This window comes from Acomys minous (genome assembly GCF_964271855.1).
Source record: "Acomys minous genome assembly, chromosome: 13".
Taxonomy (NCBI): domain Eukaryota; kingdom Metazoa; phylum Chordata; class Mammalia; order Rodentia; family Muridae; genus Acomys; species Acomys minous.
In genome coordinates, this window is record NC_140495.1 from 62637627 (window position 1) to 62661408 (window position 23782).

Below are 23782 nucleotides of genomic sequence, written 5' to 3' on the forward strand. Positions count from 1 at the left end.
GGCGAAGCTGCGAGCATTGTCAGCGAGCGGTCAGCAGCTCGTCCATCTTCTCGCGCAGTGCGCTGAGTATCTGCGCCAGTCCACGGGCCGGCCAGGGGCCCGGAGCCAGTGCGGGGTGCGGGGGGAGCCGCTTCTCACTCGGCCGCCTCTACGGTTCCCGGCGCAGCTGCCTGTGGCGCAGCCGGAGCGGGAGTGTCAACGAAGCGAGCTGCCCCACGGAACAGACGCGTCTATCCAGCCAGGCCAGCATGCGGGACGACGAGGACGACGACGACGAGGAGGAGGCAGGGCCACCGCCGCCCTACCAGGACGCCCTCTACTTCCCTGTCCTTATCGTCCATCGGCAGGAGGGGTGTCTGGGCCACAGTCACAGGCCACTGCACCGCCATGGCTCCTGCGTGGAGACCTCACTGTGACCTCCCGCCCTTAGAGGGAGCCTGTGCGGTTCTTCCCCCCTGCCCTTCTAAGTGTTGGGCTCCCTGCGTGTTGCAGGGAAAGGCAAGATGGTGACTGAGGCCAAGCAGGGTATGCGGGAAGGCAGGAGGCGAAGGGCACCTCCAGACAAGTCCCCAGGGGTCTGAGACTCTGCTTTCCTGTACACAGAGGACAGGAGGTTGGCAGCTCTCTGAGAATCCTACCCCACCTGGGCAGAGGTGGCTTTCTTCCAGTCCCCACCGAGTTCCTACGGGGACACCTCCTTTCCACGCACACTAGAGATTTCCCACCCAGGCTTTCATCGAGTCTTGACTGTTACTAGGCAACTATGATGGGGGGGAGGACTCACTTTTTTTTTTTTTTTTGCCTCCCCACCAAGGGAGCCACCATGGCCAAGGAAGGGCGTTTGGGACTTTTTTTTTTTAAACCTCACCCCACTCAGGCCCCCATGGAGGGGGGGCGGTGAGTAGGTGAAGAGCAGCAGGGCTGGCTTCAAGCCAGCTACTGAGTTCACTGGGTCTGAAGGTGGAGCCGGGTGGTAGCCCGGTATTCCTCTCCACACCTTGAAAAAGTTCTGGCCCCTCGGCGCTGCTACGGGGAAAGCTTGGCGGTTCCTTTCTGCCACCCTTACCACTGTTGTTTATTTCACTGGGCCCCAGAGGTCCGGTCCTGGAGGAACTGTTCATCACACCAATGACGTCACTCACCTCGGGAGCTTGCTGGCTCTGAAGAGCTGTTGTCAGGGTGCAGGGTGAGGACAGGGAAGCTGGGGAAGGGGGATGCCCGGCCCTTTCTGGAAAAGACTCAGCCTCCCTTCAGTCAGTGGCTTCCTCCCCTGGCCTCTGGGTAGGTGCTTCCATTAAGGAGGCTAAGGTGCCAGCCTGGAGGCCCTCATTAAAATTGGCCAGGGTGAGTGACCAAGTCGAGGGAGCTTGAGACACACCTTGATGTCAAGAGAACTCAGGAGGTAGGAGGGAGAAAGAGCAGCATTAGTAGCGGCGGGTAGAGTGAAATCCACTCTGAAGATGTGGCGGAGGGCCCCTGCTGTAGCTTTTCCTCTTGAAGATACTTTAGTATGTCACTTACACATGCCTCGGTGGAGCCGAGGCCATCACAAGCCCTGGCTGGAGGGATGCTCAAGTCCAGCGGCAGGAGTCCAGTTCTTGCCGGACCCTCCACTTCCTCCTATCCTGTGAGTTGAATCTCTAGGTCTTCAGCGGGGCATCATGCCACAGCCCCAGGGCACCAGCCCCGATCCTGTCCCTTCAAAGCTTTGACACCAACTCCGATCTCCCAATCTCCCTCTTCCTGTACCCCCTGACCCCACTGTGCTTCATTGTGCATGTCAGTGTTTGACCCCTGCCCCTGAACCCTGCCCCCCCCCACCTCCCCCGTGCTCTCCCAGCTGCCCTGGCTGAAGTTTTTCCAGCAGACTTAGCACCCAGGGATTGGGCTCTCCCATCCATCCAGTCTTGTTCCCTCTGCTTCTTGCTTTGCCCTCACCATCACAACCCCATCTCCCCGGCCTCCCCCTTTCCTTCTGGCTGTGCCAGGCCTACACCAACCAGTGGAAGTGGTCCCTACCTATGCAACATCTCCTCTGGCTCCCCTTCCCTTCTTCCCAGGGGGATGCGGGAAGCCCAGATTGTGGCAATGACACAATCTATGGCTCAGATGGGGGGGGGACTGAGCCTTCTAACTATAGAGAGGTGGTTGGGTGAGGAGGGAGGGGTGTCAGAGAGGGATAGGTTTGAGTAGCAGGGATTGGCCCAAAGCTGCCCATCACATTTCCTGGGTAGCAGTGTCCACTGCCTTGCCAGCACTGAACCCTCCAGGACCCTGAGTTTGAGCTCTTTGTCTGTGTGGGGGTGGCTTGCCTGTTGGAGCACCCTACTTTCCCTGGAGCAGACATCTGTTGAGGCACAGGTGGTGGGGGTGCTGTGTGGCCTCAGGCCCCAGTTCTTGGCCAGCTGGCACCTGAATGTCTTGTTCTCATTTAGGGACAGCCTGGCCACCTCACAGCTCTGAGGAGGGCAGGGCTTGGCTCATCCTTCTTCATGCTGGCTCCAGAGACAGAGCTTGGCCTTGGGAGAGGAGGAGGGGGGAACCCCATTATAATTTTTGCCTGACCATTTCTGCCCAGGTCTTCTCCCACAGACAGCCTCACCTCCCACACACGCACAGACTTAGAGAGAAAGCAATTCTTTGGTCTATTTTCTTGGTAGCTTTATTGATTGCCAGGGAAAATGAAAACCAGAAAATTAATTAATCTCTAAAATTAAACTTTACACTGAATGTTCTTGTTTCTCTAATTAGAACCTCTGCTAGCAGCTGTGGCTACACACACTCACACATGCACACACACACACACACACACACACACACACACACACACACGCACCCTCACACCTACATGTTTGCATTCTGGAACTGTCAGAGGGTGTCAGGCACAGAGGAGTCTAGGTTGCCCGAACAGGCACATATAACATAGTCACTCCCAGGCCCCCTCTGGTGCTCAGCTCAGTGCCTGCTTGTTGCTCAGAGTCCCTGGCGTGCAGGCCCTCCTGGATTGTGGTTGCAGTCAGTCACCCGTCTCTTGGGATAGGTGGGGTCTAGGGTACTCAGCTCAAAGAGAGTTGGGAGATAAGGGTCTTGACCTGAAAATCCTCAGTCAGATCCATAGGCTGTGGTTCCCACGGGTGGAGTTCCAGGGTGGGCAGTCGCAGGGTGTCAGGGGCCGTGGGGGATACCTGGAAGACTGTATGTCCTGAGGATAAGGGCTTGTGGAGTGGGCGGGGCCTGGCTCGGGAGAAGACAGGTCTCTGTCAAATTGGGTGCATCACACTGTGGCCTTTTTGTCATGGAATTCCAAGCGCAAAGATTGTACGAATCACACTGGTGGAAAATAAAAGTGTGGATGACTCACTGATTTCCTTCCTCGGGGTGACACTTATTCTGTACCCTGGATAGTAGGTCTCCGTATCTGGGCTCTTCTGTCACTTGTTACCCCGCCTTCCCAGACTGACAGTTAGTGATGGTGTGATCTACACAAGTGGACCACACCAGGAGCTTGTCAGGTAGGTGGCATCTTCAGGAAGGATGGGCAGAAAGAGAGACAGGGATAGCTTTGTTCGTGTGTGTGTGTGTGTGTGTGTGTGTGTGTGTGTGTGCGCGCGCGCGCGCGCGCTGAAATTGGGGCTCAAGGATCTCCTTAGTAGAAGGGAAAGGAGTGAGGTGAGGAGTCAAGAGGTAGATGGTACTCATGATGTTATCTTTAGAGTCCTTTGCTTTCCCTGGTTATGGATGCTGTCATTTATACAGATCTAATAATGGCCACTGTCTAGTTTTGGGAGCTCGATCACCATCTCTCGATCCTTAGGCCCCATTTTCCCCACCTCAGTGCCTTCACACATACAAATCACATACAAATCTAGCCACTCATTCCAAGGAGATCCCCTTCTCCCTTCTTCAGAACAAGGGCAGGCATAGCAAGGGTGTGGCATGCTGTTCTAGCCCTGTACCCCATCTTAGCCTACAGACTTCTCAGGACAGTTAGTGATGGGTGACATGAAGTGGCCAGGATTCAGGGTCCGCTGGCGGGCAGCCTCTCGGTTGGCATGGAGAGCCTGGCCAATGAGGTACTCGCTCTCCTGGGATACATCTGACAGCCGCAAGTCAAACTCCAGGATGGTCTTGTTGTCTGACATGCCTTCCACCAGCTGCTTCCCACCGTCCTGGGGAGGGGGTGGGCAGAGCGGTCATTTTCTATCACGTCCCAGGATTGCATGCACACATTTCCATACAAATGGGATACCTTTTGCAAGGTACACGGTACCATGTACACGGGTACCATGAGCCTATTCAGGACGTGGGCAAGTTCCATTCTACTTAAAAAAAATTGTGGTTAAAGACAGACTAAGGTGATGGCTCAACCTATCCTGGTAGTGATGCTCTTTTCCTTCTTCTCTTCAGCTCTGGGGACCTGAGAATAGTCTGTCTAGTGAGATGTGAGGGGGAGTTGGAAGGAATGGAAGAAGGAAATTCAGGAAGGCATGCCTGCAATCCTAGCAGCAAGGAGACAGGTGGAGGCAGGCGGGTCTCTGAGTTTGAGGCCAGCCTGGTCTATACAGTAAATTCTAGGTGAGAGCTAGGCATGGTGGCCCACACCTTTAATCCCAGCACTGTGGGAGGAAGAGGCGGGTGGATTGCTGTGAGTTTGAGGCCAGCCTGGTCTACAAAGCGACTTCAGGACAGCCAAGGTCACATAGAGAAACCCTGTCTCGAAAAAACAAAAGACCAAAACCCCCAAACCAACCAACCAACCAACCAACCACAAAACAAACAAAAACTCCCAACAAACAAGCCAAAAACCAAAAACCCCAAACCCAAAAGTTCTAGGAGAGCCAGAGCTACACAGAGAGACCATGTCTCAACCAACTAACCAACAACCAACCAACCAGTCAATCAACCATCTTACTTTCCCTCCTAGAAACTAATGAAAGGAAAAAGAGGAGCTGGGAGGTAGCTCAGAGGGGAAAGCACTTGTGTACAAGCACATGGACTGGAAGTAGGAGCTCTGGAACCCATGGAAATGCAGGGTAGGTACAGTGGACCACTTGTAATTCTAGGGGGAGCTAGAAGATCCCAGTGCAAGCTGGCTAGCAAGACTAGTCACAGCAGAGAGCTCTGGGTAACTGAGAGACCCTGCCCCAGTGAACATGGTGGAAGAGCAATGGAGGATGATTCCCAGACATCAACCTTGGGTCCTCACATGCATCCATGAACATGTGTGCACATGCTCACTCAGGGTACACCCACACACCCACACACATGCAAAAAACATGTATGCATGCCTGTATACCACAGACACATGAAAAGGAAAGGAAGAAGAACGGGCGTTGTAGCGCACACAACAGAGGAGAACGTATCCTTCCTGCAGCGCGCCACACGGTCCGCTCCCGAGCATTCCTCCCGAGCCGCCCAGAAGCCCTGGCTCACCAGGCCAATGTGGTTGCAGGACAGGTTGAGGCTGATGAGCGTGGTGTTGATGGGGAGCACCTGGGAGAGGAGGGTAGCTGTGGGCTCAGACAGTTCATTGCCACCGAGGTGCAGTGTGGTGAGGCACTTGTTGGTCTCCAGGGCATGGGCAATTGCTTGGCCACCCTCATCCTCGATGCAGTTGAGGCGGAGGTTGAGGGAGACAAGGTTGGTGTTGTGTGCCAGGGCATGAGCCAGTGACTGTGCACCAGGGGCCCGCAATTGATTGTTGGCCAGGTTGAGCACTCTCAGGCGACTGTGGCTCAGCAGCTTGGCTGCTGCTCGTGCACCACGGTCTCCAATGAGGTTGTGGGATAGGTCCAGCTCCTCGAGGGCTGGGTGGTCCAGCAGGCTACGGATTAGGATGCGTGCCTTATCGTCATCCACCTTACTTCGGGTCAGCCTGAAGATCTGTGGGCAGGTAGGAGTTTTTGTTGTTGTTTTTAAAGATTTATTTATTTATTATGTACACAATGTTCTGTCTGCCAGAAGAAGGCACCAAATCTCACTATAGATGGTTGTGAGCCACCATGTGGTTGCTGGGAATTGAACTCAGAACCTTTGGAAGAACAGCCAGTGCTCTTAACCTCTGAGCCATCTCTCCAGCCCCTTGTTTTTGTTTTTTGAGACAGGGTTTCTCTGTGTAGCTTGGACTCAGTTTGTAGACCAGGTTGGCCTCGAACTCACAGCGATCCACCTGCCTCTGCCTCCTGAGTGCTGGAATTAAAGGTGTGATCAACCACACCCGGCTCAGGTAGGAGTTTTATAACACCCACCAGCCTGGGGTAACCTGTGCTACCTAATTGCCCTGTGCTGGCAGAGAAGGACGATTGGAGGCTCAGCACCTGGTGTCAGCCACCTGCCTGGTTTTTAGGTCTACCCAGTGATGCAGAACTGGTGGCAGGTGGCTGTGGGGGAAGGCCGTCACCATGACCATGACCAGCTCAGTCTCTGTTTTCTGAAGTCTTTGATCAAGAAACTGACAGTGGAAAAATTCACCTATGTCACTGGCCAGTATCACAGAACCTTCCAGTGCGGTGTGTCAGTCCAACTGTATTTCTCTGGACGGCGAGCTCTCTCATAATCTCTGTGTCAATTTCAGCCTTTCCAGCCCCCTCAAATGCTAGGGTTCCTAGAAGGGCCCTTTCTGCTGATGGCCTCTCTTCTGTTTGTTTTTCTTCTGGCCGCTAAACTGGACCCTCCACTGTTTTCTTGATACCAGCACAGACTGGCCCAGCTCTCTACCGCATGCTGGCTGCCCCACCTCAGAGCTGACCCGGGGCCATGAGCCTCTCTCCTGTGAATAACTGATGGTTTTCTTGCTCACAGATCCAGCTTGAAATACATGCAATTTCTTCTTTAGAGACCCAGAAGTCCTCATATATTCCAGCTCCACTCCCCCCTCCCAACCTTCACAGCTGAGCTCTTGACAAAACTGATCACAGCCACCTTCTCTCTCACTTCCTACTTCCTCCATATCCCCAGCTGCCCAGCTTCTGTGTCTGGTACCCACTGACCCCAGATGCCCAGCTTCTGTGTCTGGTACCCACTGACCCCAGATGCCCAGCTTCTGTGTCTGGTACCCACTGAAGTACCCCACCCTCAGGGACCTCCCAGGCTACCAAGGTGGTCCTGAGCTCCATCCTACCCTAAGGCTCACTCTTTCTATTTGAACCATGGCCCCTATCTGGGATCTGTGACACGATGCTGTGTCCTCTACTCCTCCTCCCTCGCTTGGCAAGCTCTTCCTCCTTCAGCGTCACGCGTCAGGCTTCTCTCTGCCTCCCTTTTGGATCTTTCTTCTAAGACTCTATCCAAATGCAAGGCCACACTAAGAAGACACAGTTCTCAAAGCTCAACTTAAGACTGCACCAGACACTCCACCTAGCTATAGAGATGACCTGTGCTCTGGGCAGCCACAAGCAGGAACTCATGCTTTCCCCTCAGAATAGTCCTCCTCCTCCTCTTCTATTCCCTGTCTGCCAATGACTCCTGCAGCATCTGGTCTTATGGGGGCGGAGGGGGGCTCGACACCTCTACCTCTTACTTCCTGTCTCCGTCCTCCTTGTGTCACAGTGGCAGCTGAGCTCCGGATTCTCTCCAGATTCTCCACTTCACCCATCTTTTGCAGATATGGATGTGGTTCCAACTACCCTCAGAGGTTTGTGTTTGTTTTGTTTTTTGGTAGGCAAGGAGACAGGGCCCCACAGCTGAGAGCTCACTTGAGGACCTAGCTCAGATCGGCTGGGGGCGTGTCTGCGTGGGACTGTCGTGATTGTTAGTTCATGTAGGAGGGCACAGCCCACTGTGGGCGGCGCTCTTCCTACACAGATGGGCTTGAGCTGCCTGAGAAAGCTAGTTGAGCGGCTGGAGAGAGAGCTCAGCGGGTTAGAGCTGGTACCACCCTTGCAGCGAACTGGAGTTCAGTTTCTAGTACCCACGTCAGGTGGCTCACAGCAGCCAGTAACTCCAGCTCTGGGGAATCTGATGCTCTCTAATGGTCTCAGTGGGCATCTGAACTCATGAGCATGCACCCTCTCATAGATACAATTTATAATAGTAAAAATAAATCTTAGAAATAAGAGGAAGATGGTGTGTGTGTGTGTGAAGAGGTGGCTCAGCAGTTAAGAACACTGGCTGCTCTTCCAGAGGTCCTGAGTTCAATTCCCAGCAACCACATGGTAGCTCGCAACCATCTATAATGAGATCTGGTGCCCTTTTCAGGTGTTCAAGTAAGTGTACATGCAGGCAGAGCATTGTGTGCATAGTATTTAAATCTTTTAAAAAATGAAAGAAATCTAGCCGAGTAAAAGCTGTCTACAAAATCAGCTAGCAAGCAGCAGCATAACGTCATGCTGGACTTCTTTGACTATGAGGTGAGTTCCTCGGTTGGAGGTAATTCTGTGTGGACTAGCAAGTAGGCCTACCTTCAAGTTCTGTCTTGACTTCCTTCAGTGATGGAATGTGACGTAGAAGTGTGGGCCAAATAAATCCCCTTTCCTCCAAGTTGTTTTGGTCAGAGTGTTTTAGCAAAGCCACAGAAAGGACACTAGCACAGTCTTACATAGCCCAGGTTGGCCTGATATGTAGCTAAAGATAACCCTTTAGCGTCTGATCCTCCTGCCCCTACCTTCCAAGTGCTAGGACCAGGCTTATGAAGTGCTGGACCCAGGGTGATGTGCGCACCCTGCCAACGGAGCCACATTCCCAGCCCCAATCCCCCAACTTTATCTGCAGTTGCAATGGTTTACTCGGTGACCTATCATGTTTCCTGTGGCTCTGTCCAGGCCATTTTCTTTAATAATCACAGTGCCTTTTCCCATATGTACAGCCCTTGGGTAGCACTTGACTTTGGATGAGGTAGACTTCCCCCTCCCCCTGTCCCCCCCCCATCCCCCTTCCCCACAAAGACTCATGTAGTAAGCTTGGTTCCTTATATGATGCTGAGAGATGTGGGACCTTTAAGAGGTGGGGCCTGGTGGAATGCAATGTCACTAGGGACACTGCCCTTGGAAGAGACTGGTGAGTCCCTCTTGGGACCCAAGTTAGTTCTTGCAAGAGTGGCTTGCTTGCCCTCTTCTGCACATGCCCTTTCCTTCCTGCTCCTCTGCCACCAGTGGAGGGGGAGTACAAGTAAGTGCTGCCACTGTGCAGTCTGTGAGCCCCTCCAGCTGCCAGGATCCAAGCCAACTAAGCCAGGACCCTCCCCCTTCCTCCCTCCCTCCCTCCCTCCCTCCCTCCTTCATGTTTTCTCTCTTTAAAAAAGGCTTTTAGGAATGCACTCATGTGTGCCTTTGTGTGCATATGTGGGAAGCCAGAAGTGGTCAGATGCCCTGGAGCCAGCTCGAGTCACAGGCAGGTGTGAGTTGCCCAACGTTGGGTGCTGGGACCTGAACCAGGTGTCTTGTGCAGGAGCAGTATGTGCTCCTGACCACTAAGCCAACCCCTTTCTCTTTCTGGAACAAGGTTTCCTGTAGTCCAGGCTGCTCTCTAGCTCTCTATGCAGTCAGGGGTAACCCTGATCTTTCAATCCCCCTGCCTCCAACTCCAGAGCGCTAGTATTACAGGCAAGTAACACCACACTGGGCTCACTCAGTGCTGGTGATCCAGCCCAGGGCTGTGCGCATGTGAGGCACACCTTGCAGCGACTGAGGCACCCCCCATCCCAATTATTTATTTTTATGTTTGGTGCTGGGAATTGAACCCCCAACCTTATGGCTGCTAAGCATAAGCTCAGACTTCCAGCCCCAGTAACTTCTTGTCTTGTGGCTGTGACAAAGTACCTGATGGGAGGAGGAGGTTATCTGGCTTACAGTCTTGAGGGTAAGGCTCATCATGGTGAGGAAGCAGCATCAAGCTACTAGGCTCTGTGGAAAGAGATGAGAGCCTGAAACCCTGTATGGGGGTGGGGGGGTGGGGGTGGGGGTGGGGAGGAAATGTGTCCTCACCAGCTTTGCAGTCAGCTAACAGACAGAATCAGGCCCTGTCCCAGGTGCTGAAGATGCAGAGGGTTGGGGGAGGGGGGAGCGAAATTACGCCATTTGAGGCCTGTGGGTGGAGCGAGCAGTCTGGTGGGATGAAAGGCACTAATGAGCAGTGATATAAATGTAAAATTGCAGCTAGGGCTGTGGCTGCCAGATTTCACAAATAGAAACGTGGAACGTCCAGTCAAATTTGAATTTCAGATAAAATCCACAGCGTTTGGATATATAGCCCAAATATTTCATGGGCATACTTGTTTGTCTGACATTTTCATTTTTGTTTTGTTTTTGTTGTTGTTGTTGTTTGTTTGTTTTCAAGACAGGGTCTCTCTGTGTTAGCCTTGGCTGTCCTGGACTCGCTTTGTAGACCAGGCTGGCTTTAAACTCACAGTGATCTGCCTGCCTTTGCCTCCCGAATGCCGGGATTAAAGGCGTGTGCCACGACGCCCGGGCCTTTTCTGACATTTTCAATAGAGTCAGTATGATGGCTGATATTGCTAATTTGAGGAGTCTAAAGTAATCTAGAGATGAGCCTAGTTGGAAGATTATCTAGTTAAGTAGCTAGCTAAATTATTTAGTTAAATCACACCCCCCCCCCCCAAATTGAGACAAGATTTCTCTGTGTAGCCCTGGCTGTCCTGAAATTTGCTCTGTAAACCAGGCTGGCCTCGAACTCAGAGATCCACCTGCCTCTGCCTCCTGAGTGCTGGGATTAAAGGTGTGAGTTGAGCCACCATCACCTGGTTTATCTAACCCTCCCTCCCTCTCTCTCTCTCTCTCTCTCTCTCTCTCTCTCTCTGTGTGTGTGTGTGTGTGTGTGTGTGTGTGTGTGTATGTGTGTGTGTGTGTATCTGTCTGCCTGTCCCAGACTGGATAAAAAAGGAGAAAGCTGAGTACCACTATTCCATACTCTCTGCTTGAGCAGCTCCTCCCACCATGGCTTCCTCACCATGACAAGCGCCCTGAAAGCTGTAGCCAAATCATCCCTTAGGTTGCTTCTGTCAGGTGTTTTAATCATAAAAACAGGACAAGCAAGTGACACAACTAGGCATGCTGCCATGGGAGTGCTTTTTAACTTCTCCCAGTGGCAGGGGCCAGACCCATGGCCTCACACATGCTAAAACTAGCCTGCTTCTGAGCTGCACCGTCAGCCTGCGCAGTTTCCGTTTTGCTAAGTCCTCAGTATCACGTAGACTGGGTCCTTGTCTGTGATCCCAGCATTTGGGTGTGCTTGTGTCTTCCTGTGTTTGTACAGCAGAGGCAGGAGATCAGAAAGTCAAGATTATTTTCAGCTATACAGTGAGTTCCAGGCCAGCCTAAGCTATATGAGACCCTGTCTAAAAAAAAACAAAAACAAACAAAAAAACAAACAAAAAAACAAAACAAAAAACCAATCAACTGCCGGGTGTGGTGGTGCATGCGTTTAATCCCAGCACTCAGGAGGCAGAGGCAGGTGGATCTCTGTGAGTTCGAGTCCAGCCTGGTCTACAGAGTGAGTCCAGAATAGCCAAGACAACAAAACAAAACAAAAGCCAACAAAACAACCCAGAAAAAAAAAACACCAAAACAACCCTAAAATAAAAACCCCAAAACTTTCCCAAAAAACCAAATATCAAAAAAAAAAAAAAAATCCCTTCCTCTACTGCTGAACGAAAAGAAAATAGGAGATGATGGTAAGAGGAGAGGAAGAGAGACAGGGAGAAGCTATCCCAGAGGCAGTGAGAAAGGAGTAGGGGTCCAGGGATGGGGCTGGGGTCGGGTGGGGGTGGGATGGTACCTTGAGGGTGTGGCAAGCTTTGACGGTGGCTGCCAGAGAGTGGCAGTCTTGGTAGGTGAAGAGGAAGAAGTTCCACTGAAAGTTCACGCCACAGTCTTTGATGCCGTACACCAGGTCCAGCTCCTCCAGGTGCCTGAGGCCGGCCACCAGAGCCTCCAGCCGGTAGTGGTCCTTCTCAGACTCACCTCCCTCTGCCTCACTGCCGGAGTCCGACTGTTCCTCCCCTTGGGGCGGGGCCGGCAGCCTCACGGGCGGGAGGAGCTGGTCCACTTGGATGCGGCGCACGTAGTCCCTGCAGAGGGGCAGCAGGTCCAGGATCACGTTGGGGTCTGTGGTACCTGGGATGAAGTACTTGAGCTGGTTCTCCAGGTGTCTCTCAAAGAACATGCGCTTCCAGCTGCCGCCGTACTTGGCCAAGTGGCACACGGGCCAGCGCTTGGTGCAGCAGCGCTGCCAATAGTTCTCATCGGCTATCAGGTTGGCGGTCAAGCTCAGAGGCAGGTCAGGGGGCAGGAGGCTCAAGACCTTCTGTTGGTGCTCTGGGAGCAGCTGCGTCAGGATTGGGTTGTCTTTGGGGATGGAGGAAGAAAACAACAGGGTTTAGCCCCAGGGATGGCAACGGTGACAACACGGTGCCCCTGGGCTGTCCTGCCTACCAACATGGTGCCCCGGGCTGTCCTGCCTATGGACATTGAGGAAAGGGAAGGCCCTTTGTGGTCTGGGGAGTTTTGCTTTAAGAAACAAACAAAACAACAACAACAACAACAACCAGGTAGGCAGTGCTGGTGCAGGCCTTTGATCCCAGCATTCGGGAGGCAGAGGCAGGCAGATCGCTGCGAGTTCGAGGCCAGCCTGGTCTACAGAGGGAGTCCAGGACAGCTATGGTGACAGAAAAACCCTGTCTCAAAAAAACCAAAAACAAACAAACAAACAAAAGGTGGGCAGTGATGGCACACACCTTTAATCCCAGGACTTGGGAGGCAGAGGCAGGCAGATTGCTGTGAATTCTCTGGTCTACAAATTAAGTTCCAGCACAGCCAGGGCTGCACACAGAGAAACCCTGTCTCAAAATACAATACAAAACAAGCAAGCAAACAAACAAAAACCCGAAACAAAAACAATCCTGCCCCCCCCCCCAATAAAGTCTCTTAGACAGTCTTTGGAGTTCTCTTGTCTGCAAACTGGCCACCACACCAGGCAGTATCTGGTCTCAAGGTGACCCGCCTGGGGAAGAATAGATGGAATCTAGTCCCCAATGTATCGTGTAGTCTGTTGGGTAAGACAGCTGACTTCTGAGACGCCCAGACAGACTTCATTTATTCATTTCAGAATAGCTATATGTATTTTAACACCTACTAGGTGCCAGATGCTGCTGCGGGGGGGACGGGGGATGAAGGAAACATGCTTGCTGAGCAGAACAGGTGGCCTGAACTCCACCTCAGAATGTCTGTAGAGGCAGAGGCAGAGAACAGCCCTCATGAGGTTGTCTGCTGAACTCCACACGTGTACTGTGTTCTGTGTGGAATGCCCCACCACCACTCATGCATTTTTAAAATTTTTATTTATTTATTTGTTTATTTTTTTTGAGGCAGGGTTTCTCTGTGTAGCCTTGGCTGTCTTGGACTCACTTTGTAGTCCAGGCTGGCCTCAAACTCACAGTGATCCACTTGCCTCTGCCTCCCGAGTGCTGGGATTAAAGGTGTGCGCCACCACTCCCGGCTCACTCATGCATTTTTTTAAAATGAAGGAAACAGACATGGCCCTAGCCTCTTGGAGTTCATATGAGCTCTCTGGGGACATGCTACGTTAGGTGGCCCAGTCTTCAGGAAGCCCTTGTCCCATCGAGTAGGAGAGGCCGGCTACTTCTCTTTGGAAAGGGCTGGAACACGGAGGAAACCAGGGAGCCATTTGGATCCTGGGAGATTCTATCAGATGGGAGGTGAGAACCAGAGAGGTTCCTGGAGGTTTTAGAAAAAGAAGGATGTGCCGGGCGTGGTGGCGCACGCCTTTAATCCTAGCACTTGGGAGGCAGAGGCTGGTGGATTTCTGTGAGTTCGAGGCCAGCCTGGTCTACAAAGTGAGTCCAGGACAGCCAAGGCTAACACAGAGAGACCCTGTCTCAAAAAACAAAAACAAAAACAAAAAAGAAAGAAAGAAAAAAGAAAAAGAAGGATGTGGCAAGGCCCAGCTTACTGGAGAGTGCAGACGCGATCAGAGAAGGGCAAAGGCATGGGGGAGGGTACAGTGCATATGTATGTGCATCTGTGAGTGTGTTTCCCCTTTCTCTGGCCAGATCACGTGACTCACTCTCGAAGTTCTTGACGATGTGCTGAATGCAGAGCTCTGTAAGGAGAGGTACAATGGCCAGGGTCCACTCTGCATCCTCGGAGATGATCCGGCACATGCGACGGGTATTTGGGACCTTGGCCTTCAGGTGGGCTGAGGCAGGGGTGGGGCTGGTCTTTGAGGTCTGAACCCCTGGGCTGGCACCAAGTACAGCAGAGGGCTGGCGTGTGACATTGTACAAGGATTGGCTTCGAGACCCAGGGGCAGACGATGGTGCTGGGGTCTCCTGCATGTCGGCTGTCAGCTGCGAGGCAAGGGTGGGAAACCCCTTGGCAACCTTGTGACAGGAAACTTCTTAAACTGGCGGATTCTTGATGTAGGCAGGATGCAGGATGGGGGGTCGTGGCTTGAGTAAGAGGAAAGGGGACAGTGTTACTTGGGGGGTGTATTTAAGTGACAGAGGGTCACTTAAAGGTCAGTGACTGGAAGTGAGGAGACCCAGGTGAGAATCTCAGAGACTGGCCGTGTGGCTTTGGTCATGGTACCAAACATCTATGTATTTCAGATGGTGCCCTTTGTGAAGTGAGGGCAATAGTGACCAATAGGATTATTAGAAAAGTTTTAAAAAATGTATTCAAAGGGGCCACCGTGTGCAAAGTTTAGACAATAGCTACTCAGCACTCACAGTCACTGCCACACATTAGGTACTCATTATGGATATTAACTCTTTGTCACAAGGCAAACAAACAAACAAGCAAACAAACAAGCAAGCCTGTTGGAGACAAGAATTCATTTTCATCATTTTTTCCCCCTTTGGTGGGAAATGGAGAGACCATTGACTTGCCCAGTGTTGCACAGCTTGCACTGAACAAGGGACTTGATAGTATTTAAAAAAAAAAAAAAGACTGAATGCTGGGTGGTGGTGGTGCACGCCTTTAATCCCAGCACTAGGGAGGCAGAGGCAGATGGATCCCTTTGAGTTCAAGGCCAGCCTGGTCTACAATGCGAGTCCAGAACAGCCAGGGCTACAATGAGAAACCCTGTCTGGAAAAACCAAAAAAAAAAAAAAAAAAAAAAAAAGATTGTGTGTGTACGTGTGCACATGTGTGCACAGAGGCCAGAAGAGGACATTGGGTTCCCCTGGTGCCCAAAATATTATCGTTTAAATGTGTACTCTGTATACAGTTTTTAAAAATTAAAGCAACCCCCCCCAAAAAAAAAAACCAAAATAGGTAAGATTTACAACTAATGCAGTGTGCTCTGGATATTATAATTTAAATGTGTAATCTGCAGATAGCTTATTTTTCTATTTTGACTTATTATTTCTATGTACATATGTGTCTGCATACAATGGTGTGAGTGCATATGGATGTACACGGAGCCAGAGGAGCCAGGTTCCCTGAAGCTGGATTTGAGGAGAGAGTGTGAGCCACCCAATGTGGCTGCCGTGAGCCAGACTTGAGTCTTCTGGAAGAGCAGTCAGTGTGCACCCTTTAACTGCTGGGCCAGCTCTTCCACGCTCTGTGTGAAGGTTTTGCGTGGAAAGAATAGGTGGGTGGGTATTCACCTCAAATCTTCGCCAGTGGCCTCCGTTGAGGAGGGTGGAGCTGGGAGGGGCAGAAGGCGGCCAGACACAAGCCTGACCAGGGCGCCAGCGCCTCTCCTCACCCCCCTCACTCCCACCTGGCTCCTACTTCAAAGTCTTCCCCTCCTACCAGACGGTGGCAGGCACGTGTGGGAGGCGAGAAGGCAGCTAAATATGGGGCTGAAGTCAGAAGGCTGAGGATGTTGCCTGGGGCTGGGGGACCTTCTGCCGGTGGCCGCCCCTTTACCCTCCTGCTGGCAGGCACCCTGCTAGTGACCTGAAGGCAGAGGAGGGGGGCCAGGGCCCTCCGCCCCTCCCTGGGAGGTTTTCCTTTGTGCTGCTCTGTGGTGTGGCCAGTGAGAAGGAGCACCCTGCTCCAGCCAGGCATCCCTGGCAGACGGAGGAACCAGATGGTACTCCCTAGCCTGCCAGGCAGCTCAAGGAGGAAAAGCCTGGGGAGAGGGGCGCTGTAGGCAAGATATGTATGTATTGTGTCATCCTGTATGCAAATCAAGTGCAGATTCTCGGACTGTGTCCATCTTTGACTAATGCCTGTAATTCCGGCCCTTGGGAGGAAGAGGCAGGTGGATCTCTGTGAGTTTGAGGCTAGCCTGGGCTACATCGTGGTGAGTTCAGGTGGGTACCATTCAGATGGAGGCGCCAGTTGTTTTTGCATTTCTGGCTTGTTGGATGAGCCTAGGCAAGTTGCATAACCTGTCTGTAAAATGGGACACTGGCATCTTCTGACGTAGGCTACTGTGGAGGCTCCTGTCTGGAGTGCTGAGAGGCATCCTCAAGTGAATGCCAGGTTTCTGAGCCGTGTCCCTGTCTCTATAAGGAAGGGTGAAGGGCAAAAGGTCAGTGGTGACTTAAGGGGCAGCTGCACCATAGTTGAAGACTGGAAGGATCTCAGAGGCAACAGACCTCACTCCTACAACCTGGTGTGTGTGTTTTGTTGTTATTGGGTTTTTTGTTTTGTTTTGGTTTTGATTTTTTTTTTTTCAAGCTAGGATTTCTCTGTGTAGCCTTGGCTGTCCTGAACACACTTTGTAGACCAGGCTGGCCTCGAACTCACTGAGATCCGCCTGCCTCTGCCTCCCGCGTGCTGGGATTAATGGTGTGCACCACCAGACCTGGCTACTCCTATCAATCTTGCATCTGGACTCCTGACTTCTTCCAAGCCTTAGGCTCAGAACATCATATGATTTCCTGGGATAACCTGTGGCCCACAGCAGAGAGCCAGGAGTGAGCTTGGCAGAGGAGCCCAAGTTCCTGGTGGGTGTGGCTTTAGAACCGGTGTCTGGGGTGTGGCTCTGTTCCCTCCTCCCAGCTGGGTCTAGTTGTGAGCCCCTCAGTGCCTCCCACTGGCTTTCTCTCTTGGTACCAGGCACTTCTTCCTAAGGTGTAGTTCTAGCTGCTTTGGCTACTGCTTTGCAGTCTGCCTCTGGCAGAGACTGTAGAGCCACCAATTAGCCCTAACAATTTTCACAAGGGGAACAGGTAGAGCCCTGCTCCTGACCATGGCTGCCACAGATACCACTGTGATAACGAGAGCCCATGCCAGCCTTCCATGTTTACGGGAACACCGACACCCATGGTATGTCGTCTCTTGGCTTTGGTTTTTGTCTTTTGTTTTGAGATGGGTGGGTCTCACTTTGTGGCTCTGACTGTCAGAGCTGGTCTTGAACTCACACAGCTGTGTCTATCTCTGCTTTCTGGGGATGGGATTAAAGACATCCACGATGCCTGGCCTGATGTCGTTTTAAGGTAAATGTTGAAAAGGTCAGAGTTGACTATCCTCATTTAATCCCCCTTTGATTGTTTAAAAAACAATATATATACACACACACACACACACACATAGGGGCTGGAGAGATGGCTCAGAGGTTAAGAGCACTGACTGCTCCTCCAGAGGTCCTGAGTTCAATTCCTAGCAACCACATGGTGGCTCACAACCATCTATAATGTGATCTGATCTTATGCCCTCTTCCGACCTGCAGGTGTATGTGTAAGCAGAGCACTTTATGCATAATAACAAATAAATAAATTTTAAAAAGAATATATATATATATATAATTTTTGTGTGGTTTGGAGATTAAGTCTAGGTCTTTGCAGATGGCAGCCAAACATCCTACCATTGAACTACACCTCCAACCCACTTCCTATTTTTCATTCTTGAACACACTCTGTAGCCATGGCCAACCTTGACCTTCTGGTCCCCCTGTAGTAGTCTCTTCAGCAGCTAGAATTACAAGCCTGCACTACTAGGCTTAGCTATAAAAATATTCTGACAGAAAAATTACTACCAGGCACAGGCGGACCTCAGGGCACAGGCCTGTAATATTAGCTATAAGGAGTTTGAAATAGGCAGATAGTTCAAGGCCTGCCTGAGCGACTTAGCAAGACATTTCTTTTCCTTTTTTTCTTTCTTTTTCTTTTCTCCGAGACAGGGTTTCTCTGTGTAGCCCTGGCTTTGTAGACCAGGCTGGACTTGAATTTACAGTGATCCTCCTGCTTCTGCCTCCCGAGTGGTGGGATTAAAGGCATGAGCCACCATTTCTTTTTTTCTTTTTTGGTTTTTTGAGATAAGGTTTTATTTTTGTGTAACCCTCTATGGCTATCTGGAAGCTTGCTCTGTAGATCAGGCTGGCCTCAGTCTCAGAGATATGCCTGCCTTTGACTCCCATGTACTGGGATCAAAGGCATGTGCCACCACCACTGGGCTAAGACTCTGTGTTTTTATTTCTCAAAATAAAAACTAAGAAGAGGATTGGGCAAATATACAGCTTAGTGGTAGAACCCTTGCCTAACATGCAGGAAGCCATAGGATCAAACACTAATACTGCCAAAAAAAATAAGAAACAAAATAAAATAACTAGAGAGCTTATCTATTGAGTTCTAGTCCCACGTGTTTTCAAACATATATTTTGAGAGATGGGGGTGTCGTGCAGTTGATTGGGTGTCTGCCTATCATTTTGGAAGCTCTGGGCTTAATCCCGCATAAACTGGCATCGTGGTGCACATCTGTAACCCCAGCACTTAGGAGGTAGAGGAAGGAGGCAGCCTGGGCTACATCTCAAAGAAACCAACAACAATAAAACGTGTTTCGAAAAATTAATAGCTGAGGGTTGGAGAGACAGCTCAGCAGTTGAGCGCATATGCTGCTCAGGCAGAGGACCCAGGTTCAGTCCCCAGCACCGACATCAGGCAGCTTGCAACCAACTCCAGGCCTTTACAACACATTTAGCTTTGGAGGGTAACCGCACACATGCACATACCCACACAAAGATGCATAATTAAAAATAAAATGAAACTTAAAAAAAAATCTACTGATAATGTATCAATGTATATGTAATAGGATGGTGAGTAAAACAAATTCCTTGGCTCTTCTCTTGCCTCTTTCACCTCCCCCCCCCCCATTCCCCCCCATCCCCCAGACAGGGTCTCTCTGTGTAGCCTTGGCTGTCCTGGACTCATTTTGTAGACCAGGCTGGCCTTGAATTCAGTGATCTACCTGCCTCTGCCTCCCGAGTGCTGGGATTAAAGGCATGCACCACCACGCCCAGCTCTTTCACCATTTAAAAAAAAATTAATTTTATGTGTTTGCCTGAATGTATGTGTGCATCGTGTACAGGCCTGGTGCCTGAGAAGGCCAGAAGAGGACGCTGGGTCCCCTGGAGCTGGAGTTACAGGCTGTGGTGAGCCACCACCTGGATTTGAGAACCAAACCCAGACCCTCTGGAGGAGCAGCCAGTGCTTTTAACATCTGAACCATCTCTCCAGGCCCTTGGCTATTGGTTTTTTTGTTTTGTTTTGTTTTTTCCAGCACAGCTGCATGGCAGGCTTCCGGCACTCTATCTACCCTCAGGTTCTGTCCAAGTCCCTTACACAGAAGGTGGAGTTGAGAATTGGGGAGTCAGCCCCTCCTGCAGGCCATGCGGGTGCTAACCTGTCCTCTCTTCTCACTGCTGCCTCAGCCTAGGGCCTCTGTGTCTGTCCCACACGGCTTCAGCTGCTGAGCACCTGTCCCGGCCTTCAGTCTGGTCCTCTCACTGTCAGCCCTGCACAGCCCCTGGGGCAGGCCTCTATATAAACAAACCCTTCAGTGGCTCAGCACTGCCCGAGGGCAAAAGCCAGCTCCCTCAGCAGCTCAGAGGATTTTTCTACCACGACTGGCGAGTCTCAGAAATAAAGTCTGCTCTCATCCAGGACACAGCAGGCTAGTTCAGGGCATTGCTCAGGCCACTCCTTAAACTTGGGATGCTTTTCTTACCATCTCCTGGGAAAGAAGACAGTAGTCCATCCACTGACTAGCTCAATGGCCACTTCCTCACTCCCATCCCCCACCCCCCACCCCCCAAAAAATCCCTCTGTCGGAGTGCCAGCTCTCCAGGACCTGTGCCACCTCCCCTTGTGCTCAAATCCACAGAAGACAGAGCTCACTGGATCTGTATGCCTAAGCCCAGTGCCAGGTCTGCCTTGTAGCTAGTTTGAGTCTGTCTTATTTGCTTCTAATAATAGAGTCTAAAGAGTATCCTATTGGTTACAGCTATTGATGGGCGTGGCCTCATAATGTCAGCCAATCAGAGACTTTCTTAGGATTTGTCCAAGTAGAGGCTGTCGGAAGGAAGGACAGGTATATGTCCTTGGAGGAGCTGGAGCCCCACTGCTGAGAGTCACTTGCCAGACTTATACAGAGCCTGTCGACGGCTGCAGAGGATGAAACCTGGTGGGACCGGGCAGCCATCAAAGTCAGGGTGAGAGAGGCCTGAAGCCGCTGAGCAGCCAGCCCTCAGGCCTCAACACGCAGCCTCCTTTGCACTCGCAGTCCTTCTCCTTGTGACCACAGGGGGCTGGCATTGTTTGCTAAGCTCACTGGTGAGTGAAATGAAGAATCCCTAAATCAGAAGCTCCAGAAGCTTGAAGTCAACCTGGCCTTACATGAAACCCTGTTGTAAGGGCGTGGGGGGGGGGAGGGGAAGATAAAGGAAAGAGGGAGGGAGGGAAGGAAGGAGGCTGCCCCACTTTGAGGAGAAGGATGGGAGGAACCAGAGGAAAGGGAGAGACGGGCATAGCCGCTTACATCATTCAGCGGTAGGTCTTAGTCTAGCTGGCTGGTTGTCTCCTGGCTGCCCTGAGATGGTCTTAAGCGACATTTTCTTTCCTGGGATTCTGCAGGGATGAATAGCAGCCCATTAGCTGCGAATCCAGAGGGCACCTAGACATTCCTAAAAACTCACAGAAAAGAGACAATTTCAGAAGTGGCAGAGACCAGCAGTGGTTTCTCAACCTGGGGGTCGCGACCCATCAGGCCAGTGTGTTTACTATGTATAACAGTAACAAAATTACAGTTATGAAATGGCAACGAAACAATTCTATGCTTGTGTGTGGGGGGGGTCACCGCAACAAGAGGAACTGTATAAGAGGGGCTGCAGCTCTAGGAAGGTTGAGAACCACTGTGATAGAGCTTTGTCTCCCTCGGGAGCCTGTGGGGTCGGGCGAGAACTGGAGTTTAGTGGTACAAGGTCCTACTCCCTTCTCCACGTTAGGAACTCTCTCTGGCATTCCAGAGAAGTTGGTGGCCACCAGAAACGCTTGTGCCTTGCGCTGCTGCTATGCACTACAGGCAGTTCCCCTTAGAGTGGGGAACTGGGAAGGTGGGGGCATGCCTAGTTGACTTTTCGTCTAGGGGCCTATCTCAAGGACCTGTTGATTTTGTGTGGCTGTGTCTCTAGCATCGAGAGGAGCCAGGCAGGACCACCGTGGCTCTCTACAAATCCATCTGTGGGTCCTCAGGGTCAGCATAGGGGTGCGTAGAAGGTGGCACAAGGTCACACCTCCAAGGGCTCGGATTTCTTGGCGTTGGTACAAGTAATAAAAATGTTGTCCCACTTGGGCCAGGATTGTCCTCATTTTGGTCTGGGATTATAACCTTGGTTCTGTATAGCTATGATTTACTGCACTCTAGGCATTCAATAGCAGATGCCCACAGGAGGCCCTACAGTGGCTGGCTGAGTGCCTCCACTCACATCCTTACTCTGCCTGTCCTATCTATAAGACCTTGGGCAAGGAATTAACCCCGACAGGTTTCAGGGGCATCACCTGTCAAATGGGGGCAGCCATTAATATTACCTTCATCACCCATCGTTCGTGACGATGATTAAGGAGCTAAAATGTGTGACGTCTCATACAGGCTTGGCCTATGTACGTACGTACTGCCGGCACCCAAGACGTGGAGACTACAAGGAAGTTAGCAGTCTGGCCTTATGAAGAAGCTCAGCCCTCATAGTCACGGTTGAGGCTTGTCATTATAATACCACTGTCCGCTGGGTGTGGTGGCGCACGCCTTTAATCCCAGCACTCGGGAGGCAGAGGCAGGTGGATCGCTGTGAGTTCAATGCCAGCCTGGTCTACAAAGTGAGTCCAGGACAGCCAAGGCTACACAGAGAAACCCTGTCTCGAAAAACCAAAACAACAACAACAACAACAAAACACACCACTGTCCTCACTTTACAGAGGAGGAAAGAGGCTTAGAACACTGAAGGGATTTACTGCCATCTCTAGCCAGCAAGTGAGAGCTGCGCTTTGAGGCCTTGTCTGTCCAGCGGACTCTCTCACTTCTCTGAGGTGCAGCTTTCTCACCTCAGCTCCAGAAAGCCTTCTGGAACTTTCTCCCACTGTGGGTTCTTTAGTCAGAGCTGTGGAGCCCAGCCTTTACCTGCTTTGGTGCTGACCTCCACAACCCTTAGCCCACTTCACAGCTTGAGGCTGGACCATTACTGACATCTTTTGGCTTGAGGTCTCCACGAGGGCCCAAGAGAAGAGATTGCGGTTTTGCTCTTCTGCCCCTACCTTGTGCTGAGCCCTTCATGTTGCTCACAGACCTGGGTCAAGCTTGGATCTCTAGCATAGTCCCGCCTTTTCTATCCTTCCTCAAGTCCCCAGTAAAATCCGGCCATGTCAGGGAAGGTCCCGCCACCTTCCTAAATGGGAAAGCAACGGTCCTGCCATGTTCTTCTGAAAGTCTAGCTGTGATGGTCTGCTGGGGGTTTGGGGTTCTCTCTGCCTTTGCTTCTTATGTCTTCTCAGCCAGCTTCCCACCCTTTCCGAGAGAGCCTTCCTCAGGCCGCAGGTTCCTAGTTTCAGTGCCCTGGGCTTTTGTTTACATCTTCCCTGACTTCTTTCGACCACCCTCCATCGCCCAAATTCCTGTTGTAAATTCTCAGTTTCTGAGACTAAAGGGAGAATTAAAAAAGAAAAGAAAAGAAAATATTTCTGAGAGGTCAGGCTTGGTCTCTGGCCCAGGGAGATAGCTTGTTCATAATGCCTGGGCAGTCCCTTTCCATATAGCAGGCTAAAGGAGCCTGAGCTGGGAAAGGGACAGTGGCAGTGGCTCCCCACGACGCTGGCCACCTTCCCTTAGACACCCCAGCAGGGAAGGCCAGCTTCAAAGGCCAGCACAGTTCTTCCTCCTCCCCTTGGTAACCCGGAGAGACCTGGTCCATCGGGGATCCTAAGGGAGATGCAGAAGCATCTTGCAGCACCACCCTCAGCTGAGGATTGGGGACTCTCCTCTTCCAAGGTCCCTCACTTTCTTTCCTTGAAATCTAGGCCTCTGGACCAGTTAACCGGTAGTTGCTCTGTGGGATGCAGAGCCAGGGATGAGCTGGGAGCCTCAGGTAGCTGCCCAACGGTTTCTGCCATTACAGGAAATGGGAAGCTAAAATGATGGCTGCAGGGTCACAGAATCGCGAGTATTGCAGGAGCTGGCGCGGCTTTGGCCTTGACCAACATTGTCTGAATGGGGAGACCAGGGTTGGGTGTCCCTTTCCCGGAGGTCGCCTCACCTGCTCCAGGGACCCAGGAGACCGCTCTCACCGGCTGCGGTTGGCTCAGTTAGTCGTTATGGACGCCTGAGTCGTCAAGGGGCGGGCCCTGAGCCCTCTGCTGTGGGCGTTGGCGGCCTCCCCGTTGCCCCTAGCACGCGTTCACTCACCGAACGCCCCTATGGCCCCCGCTCTGCTCGTGCTTTCTGGCTGCGTGTTTCGGGATGCCTACGCTTTTCGTGTGCAAGGGATGTACTTCTCGTTAAGAGTGGGGGACGGGGAGAAGGCCCAAGAGTAGTAAAAGAGGCAGGGGAGGCGAAGGAGTTCCTATGGGTACTTAAGTCTCAGGAAGTCC

At 51.7% G+C, this 23782-nt stretch overlaps 2 protein-coding genes across 4 annotated transcripts in view; one reads left to right on the forward strand and one right to left on the reverse strand.

The window, feature by feature from the left end:
• TMEM151B (transmembrane protein 151B) overlaps positions 1 to 3364 on the forward strand; it is an 8178-nt gene extending 4814 nt beyond the window's left edge. Inside the window, exon 3 of the mRNA XM_084754835.1 lies at positions 1 to 3364. This exon is cut by the window's left edge and continues 715 nt beyond it. Within this exon, the coding sequence (XP_084610961.1) occupies positions 1 to 416 (416 nt within the window). The 3' untranslated portion in view covers positions 417 to 3364.
• DRC5 (dynein regulatory complex subunit 5) lies at positions 699 to 23612 on the reverse strand. 3 transcript variants are annotated; one of them, XM_084754837.1, is made up of 6 exons: positions 23449 to 23612; positions 20685 to 20773; positions 14038 to 14422; positions 11731 to 12299; positions 5434 to 5883; positions 699 to 4169 (listed from the first exon to the last, which is right to left on the reverse strand). In XM_084754837.1, the coding sequence occupies exons 3-6, from the start codon at positions 14306 to 14308 to the stop codon at positions 3963 to 3965; spliced, it is 1497 nt and encodes a 498-aa protein (XP_084610963.1). In that variant the 5' UTR covers positions 14309 to 14422; positions 20685 to 20773; positions 23449 to 23612; the 3' UTR covers positions 699 to 3962. The 3 variants fall into 3 exon arrangements, with proteins under 3 accessions (XP_084610963.1, XP_084610962.1, XP_084610964.1); XM_084754836.1 differs by having other exon boundaries at positions 20685 to 20829; XM_084754838.1 differs by having other exon boundaries at positions 11731 to 12068; positions 20685 to 20829; positions 23449 to 23611.
• Positions 23613 to 23782: the final 170 nt, after the last annotated feature.